Genomic DNA, 16,226 nt, shown 5'->3' on the forward strand with positions numbered 1-16,226 from the left:
GCAGGGGGCGGCTGGATGCCGAGGTGGTGAAGGCGCGGCTGCGGCAGCTGGAAGCGGGACGGACTGATGTCGGGGGGAGATGGGGGAGCCCTCGTGTGGGGGGTGCCGTAGCCAATGGGGGCCCGGAGAGCCCGCCCCCGTCCCGGCCACCCCCGCCCCCGCCCCCGCCCACTGCCGACGTCCCCGCCCCTTCCCCAAGGGTGGGGGCGCCCCCTGCCGGGGCCCAGGGGGCGCCCGGGCTTTCGCGCAGCGGGACTGACAGATCCACAAAGCGCTGTCGAGAGAGAAAAGCACGTTTTATTGAAGTCTGGGCGGCAGAGAGGAGTCTGTGGGGGCAGGGCTGGGGAGGAGGGCAGTCCGGGTGGTGGTGGTGCTCAGGTGGTGGGTGGGAGGCGCCAGGTGCCAGGGGAATCCTGTGGGGGTGAAAAGGGTGAGGGGCAACAGAGCCCCCCAGCCATCTCATCCCACCCTTCGTCCCCTTCTCCTGCCCCCCTCCCCCAGCCTAGCCCGAGCTGCAGGACCTGGCTGGGTTCCATCGCGCCAGGTGTCTCTACCGCCTGCGGGTGGACAGACCTGAGGGGGAACACGGAGAGTTCGGGTGTCAGGAGGGGCACCCCAGCTCCTGCGGAGGGGGGAGCGACAGGGGAACTCCCGGACCTTCGCTGTCGGATCAAGTCCCTCCCTCCGCAAGCCCAGAGAGGACCAGGAAAGGGGTTCTTGGAACCAGCCTTCACCCCCAAACACCCAGTCTCCCCCAGACTCACGGCGGATGGAGCTGCGGAAAGTTCCCTCCTCTTCATCCGGTTCCCCGGTCCTGGGAAAGGAGAGGCAGAAGGACGTGGGGATGAAAAAAGAGAGGCAGATGCTCCCAGGAACCCCCCAGTACAGCCCTCATTTCACAGACCCCGGTACTGAGGGCCAGAGACCGGCGAGGAGCAGGCTCGGGAGCCGCCAGAAACTAGAAAATCGGGCGCACCCAGGAGCAGTTTAAGCGTGTGGCAGGACGCGCTCCAAGTGCCTCCCGGAGTGCTGGGGAAGAGACTGGAAGTTGGTGGGGGAGGGATGGCCGAAGGGCTTGAGGACAGACGGCCTGGAGACAGCCTAGGTTAGAAACCCAGAACCCTCATCTTCTAGCTGAGTGATCTCGGGCAAGTGACTTCACCTCCCTGCGCCTCGGGTTTCCTCCTCGATAAAATGAGGTTGTTAATGACAGTCTCATGCAAGGGGCGTGAGGAGTAAATAACATAATACACGATAAAACAATATCTGGCACGTGGGACTAAACATTAGCTATTCTTTAAAATAACATTTAGAATTGTTTTCACACGGAGAAGGGATTCATACATTGCTTTAAATTTTTATTTAGAGATGAATCAAAGAGCTGGGAACAGGACTCTGAGCTAAACTGGGCCGCCAAGTGCGGTGATCTCATTTCGCCGTGGCTCCTTCTTTCACAGCACTTATCACGCTTTGTGATTTTATATTTGTGGGGCTGCGGGAACCCACGGCCGCCGCCCCCACTGGGCTGGGAGCTCAGCCAGGCAGGGAGGGCAGTTTAGTTATTCACCGTTTGGTCCCCAGGGCCTGGCTTGCGGCTTGGCACGTAGTAGGTGCTTAATACGTATTTGCCGAAGGGTCTCTGGCTGTGTGTGGGTCGAGTGGACGCCCTGCCTCACTCCCAGCGCCCTTCTAGAGCGGAAGGAGGAGAGTGAGAGCCCCGAGGGGCCTCTTACCTCTGCTGCTGGTTGAATTTGCACCGGCATCTTCTGCCTGTGGGTGGGGGTAGGAGGGCAGGGCTGAGATTCCGCTCCGGGCGGGCACCGAGCGGCGCTCGAGCGCCAGCGCCAGCTCGCGAGGGGCGGAGCCGTGGGGACAGAGGCGGGGTAGGGGCGGGGCGGGGGCGGGGTAGGGTAGGGGCGTAAACCGGGCGGGCCCGGGCAGGATGGGGGAGGGACAGAGGGCGGGGATGGGGCGGGGAGAGGGCGGGGCAGGGGCGGGGCGGGGACGAAACACGGCACCTGCGGGGGCTGGAGGTAGCAGGGTGGGGGTACTCACTCAGCACGATGAGGATACCCAGGATGAAGAGGATCCCGGCGATGATGAGGCCTCCGATCCGCAGGGTTTTGTAGTCTGTGGGCGGCAGGGAGGAGAGTGAGAACAGGGAGGGGAGGAGGAAGGACAGGAGAGGGGCAGAATGGGGAGGAAGGGGCAAGGAGGATCAGGGAGGAGAACAGAGAGATCAGTGAGAGGAGGAAACAGATGTGGGAGGAAGAGAAGAGGGATGGGGAGAGGAGGGGGTGGGAAGGAAAAGGAAGAGGTAGGCAGGGAGGAGGGAGGAAACAAGAAAGTAGGGGAGGATGATGGAGAGGATGAAGGGAACAGAGGGGAGAAAGGGAGATGGCCGCAGAGGATGAGCCGTAAGACATTGAGAGGTAAAAGGAAAAAGAGAATCAGAGAGACAGGGAGGGGTCAAATAGACACACGGAGACACAGAGACACAGACAAGGGGAGATAAAAACAAGGAGGAGTCAGAGAGCCTTCTGAGAGACAAGAGAAAGAGAGAGAAGGAGACTGACAGAGATATAAATACTGAGTCAGAGATAAAGGAAGAGAGAGACGAGGAGGAGTGGGAACAGGACCGGCAAACCCAGGCCACCCACCCTCCCAACTCCCAAGCATAGATGCCCCTCCCTCCCTCACCATAGGTGAATGGATCGTGTTCCTGTGGAGCCTCTGGAAAGAGAAAGAAGTCAAGGGTTGAATGCTTCCTGGGGCCCTGGACAGGAAGGGGCATAAAGAGACCTTTTGGGGGCTTTCCTGTCCTGGGCTGAGAGTCTGGGGACTATTGGACCCTGAACAGGCTGTCCACCCCTCTCTGGGTCTTATCTGCCTCATCTGCACTGTCCTGGGGCAGGGGTCGGGGGGCAGGTGGTCACTTAACTGCTACAGCTTTCCGCCTCATCCCGTGTTGTCCTTGAGTCTGTCCTGTGCGGGAAGTGGGGCTCCATCCCACCATCCACATTTGTCTGCCCTGGGCATCCTCCGCTCCCCTCCCCCACGTGAAACCTCCAATTTCCTGGTACCCCACTGACTCTGTTTAAGTTGGAGTCTCCAACTTGGTTCTCTTGAAAGGCTTCCCTCCCCTCCCTCGGGGCTGAGGTGGGTAGCGGGCTACCTACCCCAGACTCACCTGCGTTGGCCATGGTGAGGAAACCCACACAGAGAACCAAGATGTGGTGGAGAGATGCCATTGTCCTGGAGAACACCAAGGGTCAAGAAACGTGTTTCCTAGTACCCCCACCAGTGGGGCTTGAACCCAAGGGGTTAAATCAGACTCCCGGGGGGGTGTGATTCCAAAACCGTCCATCATCCAGCTTGGCCACTTTGAGAAACAGGGGCGCCCCCTGCTTCATGCGGACACAGTGTCACCAAAACAAGCCACAATGGGCAGGGGTGAGACACACAGTCACAGGGGTCTCCCGGAGGCCTGGGCCGCCCTACAGCAGGCGCCAGATTCCCCGCACCTACCCAATGGGAAGACTGGGATGGCTCGCCCCACCCAGACTGAGAGACAGACACACGGGGAGAGGTGAGAGACACATGCAAGGGCCCACCTGCCCGCCCACCACGGCCCTGCTGCGTCCGTGTGATATCCCAGCTCTCCTGCCCTCGGCCGCTGGCCGGCTCTCTGCCTGACCCTGGGTATAAATATCTCCCACTTCACCCTAGAGGAATTTGCCTCACACAGGCCACCATGGCAACAGCCTTCCTTCCCCCACTGGGGGGTCACTCCCAACCCTGCCAGGGTGAGGCCGGGCTGCCACACGGCTACAGGCTGTCCCTGTGGGGAAGGCCACCCCTTCTCCCCTTCTGGAAATGATGAGAACAGGGGAAAACATCCCTGTCTGCCTGCCTCTGGGTGACTTTCATAGGCAGACACCAGGCGAGTCGCATGAGGCCCAGACCAGCCAGGCTGAGAGACAGAAGGCAGATGCCAGGGGCAGGGACACACACACACACACACACACACACACACACGCGCGCGAGCACACGCAGTGACAACGCCCACTCCCCAAACCTCTGGTTGGAGCAAGATGTGGGGTGGAGACAGTCACGAATACGATACTCCTCATCTGAGCCTCCCGTGCTCCCAAACAGTGACGCAATCTGACCCACACACGTGAGTGTCCCAAACCCACCCCAACCAGGGTGCACGCTCTGCAGCAGGGGAGGGAGGAGTTGCGCCCCGCACTCCCGCTCCCGGGGAACCCCACTGTCCCCACCACGCTCCCTTCCTCTTGGGTCAGGCCTGCCTGGAAAGCCACGGGCTTGGCCACTCCTGCTCCCAAAATAGGTGGCCCAGCCAGGCGAGGGGTGAGGCCCGGAAGGGAGGGCAGGGGACGCTCACCCCAGTCAGGCTGTCCCCTGCTGAAAGAAGGCCCCCAAACGTCCGGCTGTGCCGGGGGTGAGCACTTTGGACCCCCTGGCCCAGAGCTGGACTGCGCCGCCCTCAGCGGTCTCCCCTCCCGGCCCCACCCCACCCTCACCCTCCCCAACCAGCAGCTGTAACTGGAGCCCGGGCTGGAGGGGGGCCAGGGGGCGGCCCCCAGCCCAGACCGCCCTGGCCCGCTAGGTTAACTCTCTCGGCTCAGATGGAGGAACACTACCAGCTCTGGGGACAGCTGGGGAGAGGAGGTGTCGGCAGGGAGGCCTGGACATGCAGGCACGCACGCACGCACGCACGCTCGCCCCAGCGCCCCGGACAGCTTCTGCCCTGCGGTGGGAGGTGTCAGTGACTTTCTGTGAGGCCCCCTGGGAATCGGGCCCAGTTGGGACCTAAGGCCATTTGAGCCCTTAGGAGCCCGCTGATCCCTGACCCCAGGGTTCTGTGGAGACCTGCTCAGCGCCACAGGGCTATTTTGGGGGCATTTCAGTGTGTGTGTGTGTGTGTGTGTGCGCGTGTTTTCCGCTGCTGGCTGTGAGGTCCCCCAGGGGTGCACACCACACACATTCACACGCACACACAGAAACCTAAAGACCCCGTTTATCTGGGCACAAAAGCAAACAAATACACGTGTGTTCCCGCATACAAACACAGAGGCAGACACACAGAGAATAACACACCCGCGGGGAAACCCAAGGACCCTCCCACACAGCCCACAACACCACCAGCCACACAACCCTGACAGACACACTTGTGGACACGCGCAACGCGCACACACACACAAATGCACAAATGCACAAACAGGACCTAGCTGGCCACTCGGGCACAGACGGACATGCTTATGCACTTGTGTTCGTGTACTTGGAGACACCACCCGCTGTGAGCTGATGGGCTGAACCCCCACTCTCCTGATCTCACGTGGCCCGGAGGAGAACAACACGCACGGTGTCCTCCTCATGGGCGGGCCAGCTTCACAGGCACTGGTGACGGAGAAACCCGGGATCAGCTCTGAGCTCTGCCACTCCTGGCTGTGTGACCTCGAGCAGCCCATGGGACCCCTCTGTGTCGTTTCTGCCCTATAAAATGGAGAAATCGCTAAGGTCGTCCGGATAAGGCCGGGCCAGGCTCGGAGGTCTCTGAAGCCCACACTGTCTTGTCATTAACTCCATTTTAGAGATGAGCAAACCGAGGTTTAGCAAGGTGGAGCTGATCCTGCTGAGGTCCCCGGTGCTTACGGACAGAAACGGCCCCCAGCCTGGAAGAGTTAGACACGGGCCCAGACTCCGTAGGACACCAGAGCCAGGAGCCAGTGAACATGCTTATCCGCAGGCACAGACACAGCCCGCCTCGGAGGACCCAGGGGGCTTTGCGACACCCCCTCGCCCCTGTATGTCTGAGCCTCTGCCCCTCATGGCCTTGCACCCCGGGGTCACCAGCAGTCTCTGGTTAATGATAACCCTGATGTTTACGCAGCCCTCGGGAAGGCTGACAGAGGAGCAGAGAAGTGAAGCAGGGCTGGGAGCACCGGACCAGCCCCAGCCAGTCCTTGGCTTCCCTCCCTCTCGAGGCCAACTGCTCCAGAGAGGAGCAGCTCAGCCACTTTCTAGCTGCGTGATGTTGGGCCCATGACTTAACCTCTCTGAGGCTCAGTTTCTCCTTCTGTAAAGTGGGGATAAAACAGTAGTCACCTCAGAGGGAAGTTAGGAGGACCGTCGGAAACGATCCGTGGAAAACATTTAGAACAAAGCCCGGCAGTCAGTGACACGCACCCGTTAGGTATTGTCACTGTCGCCATTGTCATTCTCCTTGTGAGCCGCAGCGAGAACCCTGGTGGCTGAGTACTCTGTGAGTATGGATTTAGGCCTGTCTGCGTCCCCTCTGTGTCCCTGGCACGAAGTTCTTTATCTGTTCAGAGACCCCGTAAAGAAGTTTATCATCCCTTACTGTACAACTGAGGCAACCGAGACCTGAAGGGCCTGGCTCAAATCACAGAGCCGTTTGGGTCCAGGACAAGCACTTGGGTCCGGAGTCCACACCCAGGCCTGCCGACCACGGCGGGGCGCCTACCCTGCGCTGACCCACGAGCGGGGGCCACGGCCTCCTTCATCTCACGGAGTGCTCTGCACACCTGGGGAGTGGGTGCCACCGACTGCCCCCCTCGACAGATGGGAAAACTGAGGGTCAGGGAGGTCAAACGACTCGCCTGAGCCCACGCAGAACCGAGCCCGTGGTCCTTCCTGAGCTGGTGCCGGTGAGCCCCCTGTCCTCCACGTCTTCCAGGCGTGTGCAGCCGTAGCCAGAGATGCCGTGTGTTTCCCTCAGGGGTGGGAGGACGGAGGTTAGGTTTAGATCTGTCCAGTGCCATGAAGCGAATCACTTAATCACTTCCTGCCTCGGTTTTCCCACCTGCAAAGTGGGGATCCCACCTCACAGGGCTGTTGTGAGAACTGAGTAAATTCACATTAAGTCAGGCAGACGGTAAGTGCTCAATGATTATTGTTACTACTCTTTCAGGTTGGGGAACATGTGTCATTTATTTCTGGATTTTGCTTATTTAATGCTAAAAGCAGAGTCCAAATGAAAACAACCAGTGTTCGTGAGTTCTGGTCTCCCGAGAAAGAACACAAAAATCACGAGACAGGCCCTGGAGCCGGCTGCCGGGGCTTGAGTGCTGGCTCAGCCCCAGTCAGCAACCCAAATCGCAAATTACTTGACCTCTCTCCTCAGCGTTTGTGCCTGTAAAATAGCCATATAATAGGGTCAACCTTAGAGAGCTGTTAGCACGAGCTAGTAAACTTTTAGGACAGGGCCTAGTGCAGAGCCAACGCTGAGGGAGGGGGTGGCACCATCACCATCATTGTTTGCTTGCGTTGGTTCCTTATCCACGGCGGGTGGTGGGCACTCAGGGGTTAATTTCAGGCTGGCCAGGAGGCTGTGAGTTTGGGGCAGGGCAGCTGCCCTGCCCTGTTTGGCCACCAGAGGGAGCAGCTGGGCCTTGGTGACCGCACACATCACACCCTCCGGGAGCCAGGGGAGGGGGCTGGCTGGGCGTGGCCAGGATGGCTCCAGCCCCCAGCTGTCTCTTCTCCCACCCCCTCCGCCTGCAGAGCCATCCGGTCCCCACCCGGGTGACATCCTCCTTACACTCCCTGAGTGGGGTGGAGTGGGAAATCTGGGGAGGGGGCTGGCTGAGAGTGGTCAGCTCCAGCCCTTTGTGGCCCCTCCCCTCCCATGGGGCCATCCAGTCCCTTCCTTAGGGCTGCTCTTCCTATGGCCTCTGACCCCCTCCTCCTTCTTACGCTGCTTTGCTGGGCGCACCCGGTGCCCAGTGAGTCCCTTTCCCAAACCTCCAAGGAGAAGGGGTGTGGGAGGAGGGGAAGAACGGGGAACTGGAAAGGGGGGTGAGAAATAAAGATAACAGACAGAGAGAGAGACACACACACAGGCCAACAGGCAGACAGAGACTCGGAGAGAGAAACAGAGATAGAGAGACAGACGGAAATAAAGAGAGAAAGTGGAAAACAGGCTAACTCCCTGAGTCAGAAATACAAAAAGGGACAGAGACAGACAGACAGGGAAAAAGAAGTAAACAGAAAATCAGACACCAAAGGGATAGGGGAAGAAAGACAGGCTGAAAGAAAGACGGAGGAAGGAGAGCGAAGCCAGGACGGGGCGTGCCAGCTGGAGGAATGGACGGTCGCCTGGCATGGGACGTGTAGTGGCCCCAGCCCACAGAGCTGGGTGGGCAGAGAGGAGCCGGGGCGCAGCGGGGGTGAGGGGGGATGGGAGGGGCAGGCGTTGTGCTGCTGCTGCTGCTGCTGCTGGCCGGAGCGGGCGCCGGGGTGGCCTGGAGACCACCAAAGGGAAAGTGCCCTCCGAGCTGCTCCTGCTCCAAGGATAGTGCCCTGTGTGAGGGCTCTCCAGACCTGCCCGAGAGCTTCTCCCCGACCCTGCTGTCACTGTGAGTGTCACCGCGAGGGTGAGGATGGGAGTCCTGGGGCCCCAGGGCTTGGGGGCAGGGGGCCGGGCCCCCGAGGACATTGGTCCTTCAGGATCTTGGGAGGTGGGCAGCAAAGGATGTTGGGATGCCTCACAGGGGGCTGCTGGGATTGGGACAGGAGCGGAAGGGCAATCCCAAAGCACAGGGGCAGCGTTTGGGGCCCCAGAAGGGGGACGGCTGGAGGGAGGACTGAATGTTGCCAGGATCCTCGCCAAGTGAGGAGGGCAAGTGCCTGTGTCCCTGGGATGTAAAGGAAATACATCCAGGGTTGGGGTGGCATGCCAGCATCCCCCAGACAGGGGACGGCTCTGGGGCAGGGCTGGAGCCTGGGGGCGGTTTTCTCCTCACCCACCATAGCCCACGTCCCCAGCTCACTCGTTAGGACTGGAATCACCCAGCTGAAGGCCGGAAGCTTCCTGAGGGTGCCCACACTGCACCTGCTGTGAGTGGGGCCCAGCTGAGTGGACAACTAGCTCGAGGGAGTGGGTGGGTGTTCACGCAGGTGCGTGGGGAGGGTGTGCACACATACGTGTATGTGCATGTCTGTGAAAGCACCGTGTGTGTGCATATGTGCGTGTGTGTGTGTGTGAGACAGTGCCCACCTGGGTTGAGGGTGGAGGCAGAGGTTAAAATGTCAGAGAGGGGGCAGCAACTCTGCAAAAATTCTTTCTTGCTCCCTTGCCAGCCTCTTCACATCCAACTCCTTCTCCGTGATTGAGGACGATGCATTTGCGGGCCTGTCCCACCTGCAGTACCTGTGAGTGAGGCCAGGGGATGGGGGCAGGGACGGGGGCTTGGTAGAGTGTGGCTCCTAGAGTGGAGGGAGGTATAGAGGCTTACTGGCACGGGCGGGAGGGTCCGGACAAGGGTCCCTCCTGGAGGGGCAAGAGGCCTGGCGTCTTGGCAAGAAGCCTGCTCACCTCCCCACTCTGTGCTGCAAGGTGCACAAGGGGCCTAGGGAACCCAAGACTGTTTCTGGCCCTACCCGGCTTACGGGAGCCCGGGGAGCACACAGAGAGGCCGGAGGCAAGGAGATGTTTCCAATTAACAGGAGACAACTCTGAGGCGGTGATGGTAGGGGTGGCGGGGAGGGCGGTACGACGACGCCGGCATTGGGCCGGTGTTGGCGATAACGGTGTTGAAGGCGATCCTGCGGCCGCTCGCGGGGAGGTGCCGGCACGATGGGGGACCATGGAGTGGGGATGACGTTGGCAAAGATGGCGGACCCGATGGCGGTCGCGCCGGTGGCGATACTGATGATGGAGTCTGATTAGCGTTATCAGTGTCGTGGGTGTTGGCCGTCACGTATCGGTGTTGCTATTGGCGGCGGCTGTGGGTAGGATGTCGGCGTCGGCGTCGTGTGGGCGTAAGGGCGACGTGGTAGGTACTGGGCTTGGCGGGGACGACGGAGGTGCCGGTACGTGGGAAAACTGCGGCAGTAGGGGTGCTCGTGGCGGGTAGAGAAGGGGGTGCTGGGGACAGTGGGGCCGTTGGTACCGGGAGCGCCTGTCCCAGTGCCAGTGCTTCTGGAAATGGTGGCAGTGGTGGTGATGGGGTGGCAGCGTTCGCTGTCAGGCTGGCAACGAGCACAGGGTTAGGTTCCTGGCTCCTGGGATTGTAGTCTGGGACCCTGGGGAGGAGAGGTTTCCAGGGAGGCGTGGGCACATTCCAGGGGCCTAGGGGTCCCGTGGGGTGAGTTCCCCCCAAGCACGATGGGGCCACAGCAGGGAACCGAGGGCCTCCCGCTCACCATGCCTTCCCTCCGCAGCTTCATCGAGGACAATGACATTGGCTCCATCTCTAAGAACGCTCTCAGAGGACTTCGCTCACTCACACACCTGTGCGTGCCCCCGAGGCCTCGCCCCTCTGCTCACCAGCCCGCCCTGACAGGCTCCCCCAGACCCCATCACCCCATCACGCGGGGCATCCAGGTAGCTGGTGACGGTTCCTCCTCTCTCTCTCCTTCCACCAGGAGCCTGGCCAGTAACAATCTCGAGACCCTCCCCAGATTCCTGTTCCGAGGCCTGGAGACCCTAACTCATGTGTGAGGCTCAGGGGGGCTGGGCGGGTCGGGGAGTTGGGGAATGTTTGAGAGGGAAGCGGATTGCTGTGCCCACTTTCGGTTGACATAACTAAGTACGGCTGCAACGGTCCTCACATATTTCCTCACTCACCTCTGGGGCCCCATCCCGAACCCTTGCCCGGGGAGGGGGCGGGGAGTGTGGCCTCCAGGGGGCGGTGGAAGCCAGGTCGCAGCCCCTCCCCGGCCTCTTGCCCCAGGGACCTCCGCGGGAACCCGATCCAGTGTGACTGCCGCGTCCTCTGGCTGCTGCAGTGGATGCCCACCGTGAATGCCAGCGTGGGGACTGGGGCCTGCGCCGGCCCCACTGCTCTGGCCCACATGCAGCTCCGCCACCTGGACCCCAAGACGTTCAAGTGCAGAGCCATAGGTGGGGGCTTTCCGGGCAGGGCGGGAGGGACAGCAGGGGTTCCAGAAGAAGGCGGGAGATCAGGGGAATGGCTGCCAGGGCTGAAGGGCTCACCTCACTCCCTGCTCTGCCGTTTCCCAGCTTGTGAGACCCTGGGCAAGCAGCATCACCTCCCTGAGCCTCAGTTTCCTCATCTGTAAAATGGAGGTGATAAACAGTGACGTAGTGAGAATTCAGTGATGTATCTGCACCTGCATCTGGTGCAGAACCTCGGATGGGAGGCCCTCCTGAATGTTCACTCTGCTGGTGTTATTAATATAAAAACGACCTTTTAAAAATACTTGCTACGATCCTTCTGCTTGCCCATAAATATATTTTGGTACCTTTACGGGTCCCGGGCACTGCAGAAGACTCAGCAGCGAGGAAGCGCAGAGGAAGGTGGAGCGTGAGAACCCAGAGCGGTCAGGGCTGGGATGGGGGAAGCCGACAGAGCTGTAGGCGCCCAGAGCCAGAGCGAGGGCCGGGGAGGGCTTCCCGAAATAGTGCGTATTTGAGTTCAGATCCGAAGGCTATAGACACAATGATCGATTATTACCATCATCTAAGTGTGAGACACGTTTTTGGTCTGTGGGACCCATAGAACCGGAGAATTTAACTTCAGTTATCCCGCAAAGATTCACTCTGTGTCCAGCCCTGGGAGAGGCAAGGGGCACCAAGATAGGGCCCCGCCCTCAGAGCCCTGGCGGGTGAGGACGCAGGCATTAAATAAAACGTTGCAGAAATAAATGTACGCTACGCCTCGTGATAAACACGGGGAGTGGTGAGGGAGATTAAGTGAGGGGGGCGGTCCTACCTTCCATGGGGCATTGATTGGAGAAGGCTTTTCTGGAGAGGTGGCTTCAGATCCAGAAGAGCGCTGTAGACAGAGAGGACAGCATGTGCAATGGCCCTGAGGCAGCAGAGAGTTTGTCCTGCTTGAGGGTCACAGGCAGGCAGTGTCCCGGGGAGTGAGTGCAGGAAGGGACACAGGTGACATTGAAGGCTGCAGGGGCCTCACCGTGTACGACTTTGAAAGCCACAGAGAGCAGAGTGGACTTTATCCTGATGGCCGTGGGAAGCCGTGGAGGGCTTGGAGCAGGGGGTGATGATAGGATGGACGTTTTTAAGAGATCCACCTTTGGGTGGGCATCCTTGGTGGTTTCGTTCATTGCTTCAACCCTGGTACCTGGAGACAGGGCCTGGCACATAGAGTGATGTATTAGAACCTGGAGTCTACCGCCGGGCCCGTCCACCACCACGCTGGGCGACCTTGGCGCATCACGACCAAAGCTAGGCTGCTTACCATGAATTAGAGAAGAGAGGAGGGACTGAGGTGAGCAGTCCAGGGCGTGGGGCAGCCTCTGGGTGTTGTCCTGGCTTTCATGATTGAAAGTGAGTTATGGCACGTCCACGTGCCGGGTCATGGGGAGAAGGGGAAAGGGACCGAGTCTGGGACAAGCCGTTGCCAAACAAGTGAGGCGACCGTTTTACCCCCATCGCTTGGCTCTTTTTCCCTTGGAAACCTGGTGTGGACAGGGCCACGCCTCATCTCAGGAGGGAGGTGTCGGGGGAGTGCTGAGACAAGGTGGCCTCTACCCGGGCAGTTTTGTGCTCCAGTCCGATTTCATGGAAGACGTCAAGGATGGATTGTGCCGGACGGTCCCGTGCCTGCCTCTCGGCCCGTTTCCTCATCTGTAAAACGGCTATGATGAAATGTCCCTCATAGGGATCTTGTGGAGTTAAATGAATCGATAAATACGTTGTTTCTAAGCAGTTATTTGATGATGTCATGCAGCTTAGAAAACACAGTATGACCGTGTTGCTGTGACTTAATTCGTCTATAGATCAAAAGATTCGCTATCGGTCCCTTTGAGGTGCACACCCCTCATTTCAGAGATGTGGAAACCGAGGCTCAGCGATGAGGGCCCTCGGGGTCCCCCGTGCCTCCCTGACTCTCTCCTGCCACCCCCAGAGCTGTCCTGGTTCCAGACGGTCGGGGAGGCGGCGCTGGGTGTGGAGTCCTTCTCCTACCAGGGGGAGCCCCACATCATCCTGGCACAGCCGTTTGAGGGCCGTTGTCTGATCCTCACCTGGGACTACAGCCTGCAGCGTTTCCGGCCCGAGGAAGAGCTGTCCGGTGAGCGCCCCCTCGCATCCTCCTGCCTGTCCCCGTAGCCTGCCCGGTGGGGTGGGGGGAGACCCCGACCTGCCTGGCTGGCCTGACCGCCCCTCCTGCTCCCCGACCCCCCACAGCGCCCTCGGTGGTGTCCTGCAAGCCACTGGTGCTGGGCCCGAGCTTCTTCGTGCTGGCCGCCCGCCTGTGGGGTGGCTCGCAGCTCTGGGCCCGGCCCGGCCCCGGCCTGCGCCTGGCCCCCACACAGGCCCTGGCCCCACGACGGCTGCTGCGGCCCAATGACGCCGAGCTCCTGTGGCTGGACGGGCAGCCCTGCTTCGTGGTGGCCGACGCCTCCAAGGCGGGCAGCACCACGCTGCTGTGCCGGGACGGGCCCGGCTTCTACCCTCGCCAGAGCCTGCACGCCTGGCACCGGGACACGGATGCCGAGGCCCTGGAGCTGGACGGCCGGCCCCACCTGCTGCTGGCCTCTGCCTCACAGCGGCCCGTGCTCTTCCACTGGCTCGGGGGCCGCTTCGAGAGGCGCACAGACATCCCCGAGGCTGAGGACGTCTATGCCACACGGCACTTCCAGGCCGGCGGGGACGTGTTCCTGTGCCTGACACGCTACATCGGGGACTCCATGGTGAGGCTGGGCCCCTCAGGTGGGGCAGGCAGCGGAGGCCACAAGCCAGACCCGACCTGCGGCCCCCTCAGGCCTGGTCTTTCAGCACCGACCCCACCTTGCACACCGGCCTCGGCCTCGAGACTCTGACCTGACCTCTCAGGCTGACCTTCGAATTCTGACCCCACCTAGTGTTCTGATCTTTGAACTCTGGCCGCCCTGACACTGACTCCAAGACAGTGACCCCTCAGGCTGGCTCACCATAAGCCACTCCCTGTCCCCCGACATTGACACTGGCCCCACGATTCTAATTCTACCGCCAGACTCCGGCTCTGTAACTCTGACACGCTCCAGACTCCCACTTGACCACAATCACCGCACTCTGAGTCTCCGGGGCTGATGGCCCACCCCCTCCAGCATTCTCATTCTGGGGTGAGATACCGCCAGGCAGAGCCTAGAAGGCACTGATCTGACTCAGGTGTCCCCAGGACACGTGTGGGGAACAGACTGTGGGTGTAGGGATGGAGGGGGGGAGACCAGGGAAGAGCCCGGCGTCATGGTCCAGGAGGGAAGTGACTGCGGCCGGGCCGGAGTGCAGCCAGAGGAGATGGGAGAGATGTATCCCATCGTAGGTAAAGCTGACCGACTCTGTGTGGGGCGTGAGGGGGAGAGAGGGGCCAAGGATGACTTCAGGTTTGTGGCCTGAGCAGCTGGGTGGTGACACGTGTGAAGGTAAGAAAGCTGCAGGAGTTTGGGGACCTACAGGCCTGTCTCCAGGCTGTCCCAAGCGCTCGGAAGCGCAGAGCGCTACCCGCAGGCCTGGCCCTCCTGGACCCCAGGCCCTAACTAGTGGCCACACTTCACAGGTCATGCGCTGGGACGGCTCCATGTTCCGCCTGCTGCAGCGACTGCCCTCGCGTGGTGCCCACGTCTTCCAGCCGCTGCTCATCGCCAGGGACCAGCTGGCTATCCTGGGCAGCGACTTCGCCTTCAGTCAGGTCTTGCGTCTTGAGCCTGACAAAGGGCTCCTGGAGCCGCTGCAGGAGCTGGGGCCCCCAGCCTTGGTGGCCCCTCGCGCCTTTGCTCACGTCACCGTGGCCGGCAGACGCTTCCTCTTCGCCGCTTGCTTCAAGGGCCCCACACAGATCTACCAGCATCACGAGCTAGACCTCAGTGCCTGAAACGCGAGGGGACCTTGAGACCTTGGACACGGCTCGGAGGGGAGGGGGCGCTGGCGCGGGGAGTCCCAGGCCTCTGGACACTCACTTGAACGGCCTCCTGGCTCTACCCGGGGTGATGGTATCTGTGAGGTACCGACCACAGGCCGAGTTCAAGACAAGGGACTTGAACTTCCAGTCTGAAGCAACATCTCCGCCCGTGGCACACGTTCCGACCAAGCATGACTTGGGGGCTCGGGCTGGGGCACCGCAAGAAGCTGGGGTACCGAAGCCATGGTGGGGGCGATGTGCAGAACTCCATGAGGTCTGGAAGCGCCCCCTCAAGTCCACTCCCCTCCTGCTCCCTCTGAAAGTACTGAGGAGGAGAGAACTTTCCTTTCCCTCTAAACTCATTCTGGCCAATCTCTTTTAGTGCCCGCCTCCGTGACGTCATCAGTCGCTGGGCCGGTTTCCCCGCCCGCCCGGGCCTGCTAACTTCCTCTGCTGCTTTGTGCGCATGCCTCCTACCCAGGCGGAAGCCCAGCGTGTTGGCCCTCTTGCGCCTGCAAGAAATAGGTGGGAAAATAGGTGTTGTGGCTGGAGCCCCGGCTACCCTTTCTCTGGAGAGGACAGGAAGTGTATAAGCTCAATAAACACGCTGTGCACCTGCCTCACCCATTATGGGATCTTTGGAAGAAGGTGTCTCTTGGGTGGCTTCGGGGGGGGGGGGAGGGGAGAGCGGGAGGAGTGGTATCCCAGGAGCAGTGTTATGGAGGGGAGAGGTCACGGGGTGCATTTTGGCTGCCCCTGCTGCTTTTTCGCAAGCCCCATGAGTGTGGGCTCACGATTATGGGGGGCCTCATGGGATGTTTGAAGGAAATAGGGCATTATGAAGGGACAAATCGCTGGTTTATTGTGGATCTCTTCTTTGGGTCATGTCTCAGGGCATCGTAGGAGATAGTTTTAGGTGTTTTAAAGGGTTTTAGGCGTTATATGGGGTGGCCCTTGGGGACATTTTGGAGATCTTTTTGGGTAATTGGGGAGTCTCAAGGGAGTTTGAGGCTCCTTGGAGGTTCTCACGCCATGTGACCACTATATATTATTAGTCTCATGGGGAATTATTTAGAGAACTCACAGGGACAGTTGGGTACTAGGAAGAGTTTTCTATAATCAAGTGGGGTCCCAGAGGTGAGTGGGGGTGGGGGTCATGGGGTCTTTCTATTCTAATCATAATCTATGTGACTCCTCATATCGTGATAAGAAGATCCACATCCTTGTTTTCCTGGGATGGTCTCAATGCCCACTTGAATGTCCCAGCATTCCATCTGGTTAGAGCGCCCTTTCACTCCCCAGAGTGTCCACCATTTGGCTACTAGAAAATTTTAAATTGCACCCGTGGCTCCCCTAGCCTTGGGAGGC

The 16,226-nt window shown here is 60.2% G+C and overlaps 2 protein-coding genes across 3 annotated transcripts; one reads left to right on the top strand and one right to left on the bottom strand.

Annotated features, from left to right (window-relative positions):
* Nucleotides 1–277: 277 nt before the first annotated feature.
* Nucleotides 278–4,517, bottom strand: LOC125918026 (phospholemman). Of its 2 annotated transcripts, XM_049624088.1 has the most exons (8): nucleotides 4,409–4,517; nucleotides 3,191–3,255; nucleotides 2,701–2,733; nucleotides 2,056–2,130; nucleotides 1,734–1,770; nucleotides 765–814; nucleotides 522–573; nucleotides 278–413 (listed from the first exon to the last, which is right to left on the bottom strand). In XM_049624088.1, the coding sequence occupies exons 2-7, from the start codon at nucleotides 3,249–3,251 to the stop codon at nucleotides 551–553; spliced, it is 279 nt and encodes a 92-aa protein (XP_049480045.1). In that variant the 5' UTR covers nucleotides 3,252–3,255; nucleotides 4,409–4,517; the 3' UTR covers nucleotides 278–413; nucleotides 522–550. The 2 variants fall into 2 exon arrangements, with proteins under 2 accessions (XP_049480045.1, XP_049480044.1); XM_049624087.1 differs by lacking the exon at nucleotides 4,409–4,517 and adding an exon at nucleotides 3,615–3,707 and having other exon boundaries at nucleotides 278–573.
* A 2,655-nt stretch (nucleotides 4,518–7,172) lies between these two features.
* Nucleotides 7,173–15,481, top strand: LOC125918025 (leucine-rich repeat LGI family member 4). The gene is made up of 9 exons (XM_049624086.1): nucleotides 7,173–8,405; nucleotides 8,815–8,886; nucleotides 9,130–9,201; nucleotides 10,213–10,284; nucleotides 10,417–10,488; nucleotides 10,725–10,894; nucleotides 12,885–13,049; nucleotides 13,166–13,671; nucleotides 14,517–15,481. Exons 1-9 carry the CDS (start codon nucleotides 8,227–8,229, stop codon nucleotides 14,829–14,831), a joined length of 1,623 nt encoding a protein of 540 aa, XP_049480043.1. The 5' UTR covers nucleotides 7,173–8,226; the 3' UTR covers nucleotides 14,832–15,481.
* The last annotated feature ends 745 nt before the right edge of the window (nucleotides 15,482–16,226 follow it).

This window comes from Panthera uncia, unplaced genomic scaffold, assembly GCF_023721935.1.
Source record: "Panthera uncia isolate 11264 unplaced genomic scaffold, Puncia_PCG_1.0 HiC_scaffold_383, whole genome shotgun sequence".
Taxonomy (NCBI): domain Eukaryota; kingdom Metazoa; phylum Chordata; class Mammalia; order Carnivora; family Felidae; genus Panthera; species Panthera uncia.

Bases quoted from the DNA above. Each gene is read 5' to 3' on its own strand.
- LOC125918026 (XM_049624088.1), bottom strand. From the start codon at position 3,251: ATGGCATCTCTCCACCACATCTTGGTTCTCTGTGTGGGTTTCCTCACC. The intron at 1,771-2,055 runs GTGAGTACCCCC...CCCCACCCACAG, and splicing joins GGGTATCCTCATCGTGCTGA to GCAGAAGATGCCGGTGCAAA. The intron at 574-764 runs GTGAGTCTGGGG...GTTCCCCCTCAG, and splicing joins TTTCCGCAGCTCCATCCGCC to GTCTGTCCACCCGCAGGCGG.
- LOC125918025 (XM_049624086.1), top strand. From the start codon at position 8,227: ATGGGAGGGGCAGGCGTTGTGCTGCTGCTGCTGCTGCTGCTGGCCGGA. The intron at 8,887-9,129 runs GTGAGTGGGGCC...CTCCCTTGCCAG, and splicing joins GTGCCCACACTGCACCTGCT to CCTCTTCACATCCAACTCCT. The intron at 10,489-10,724 runs GTGAGGCTCAGG...CTCTTGCCCCAG, and splicing joins CTGGAGACCCTAACTCATGT to GGACCTCCGCGGGAACCCGA.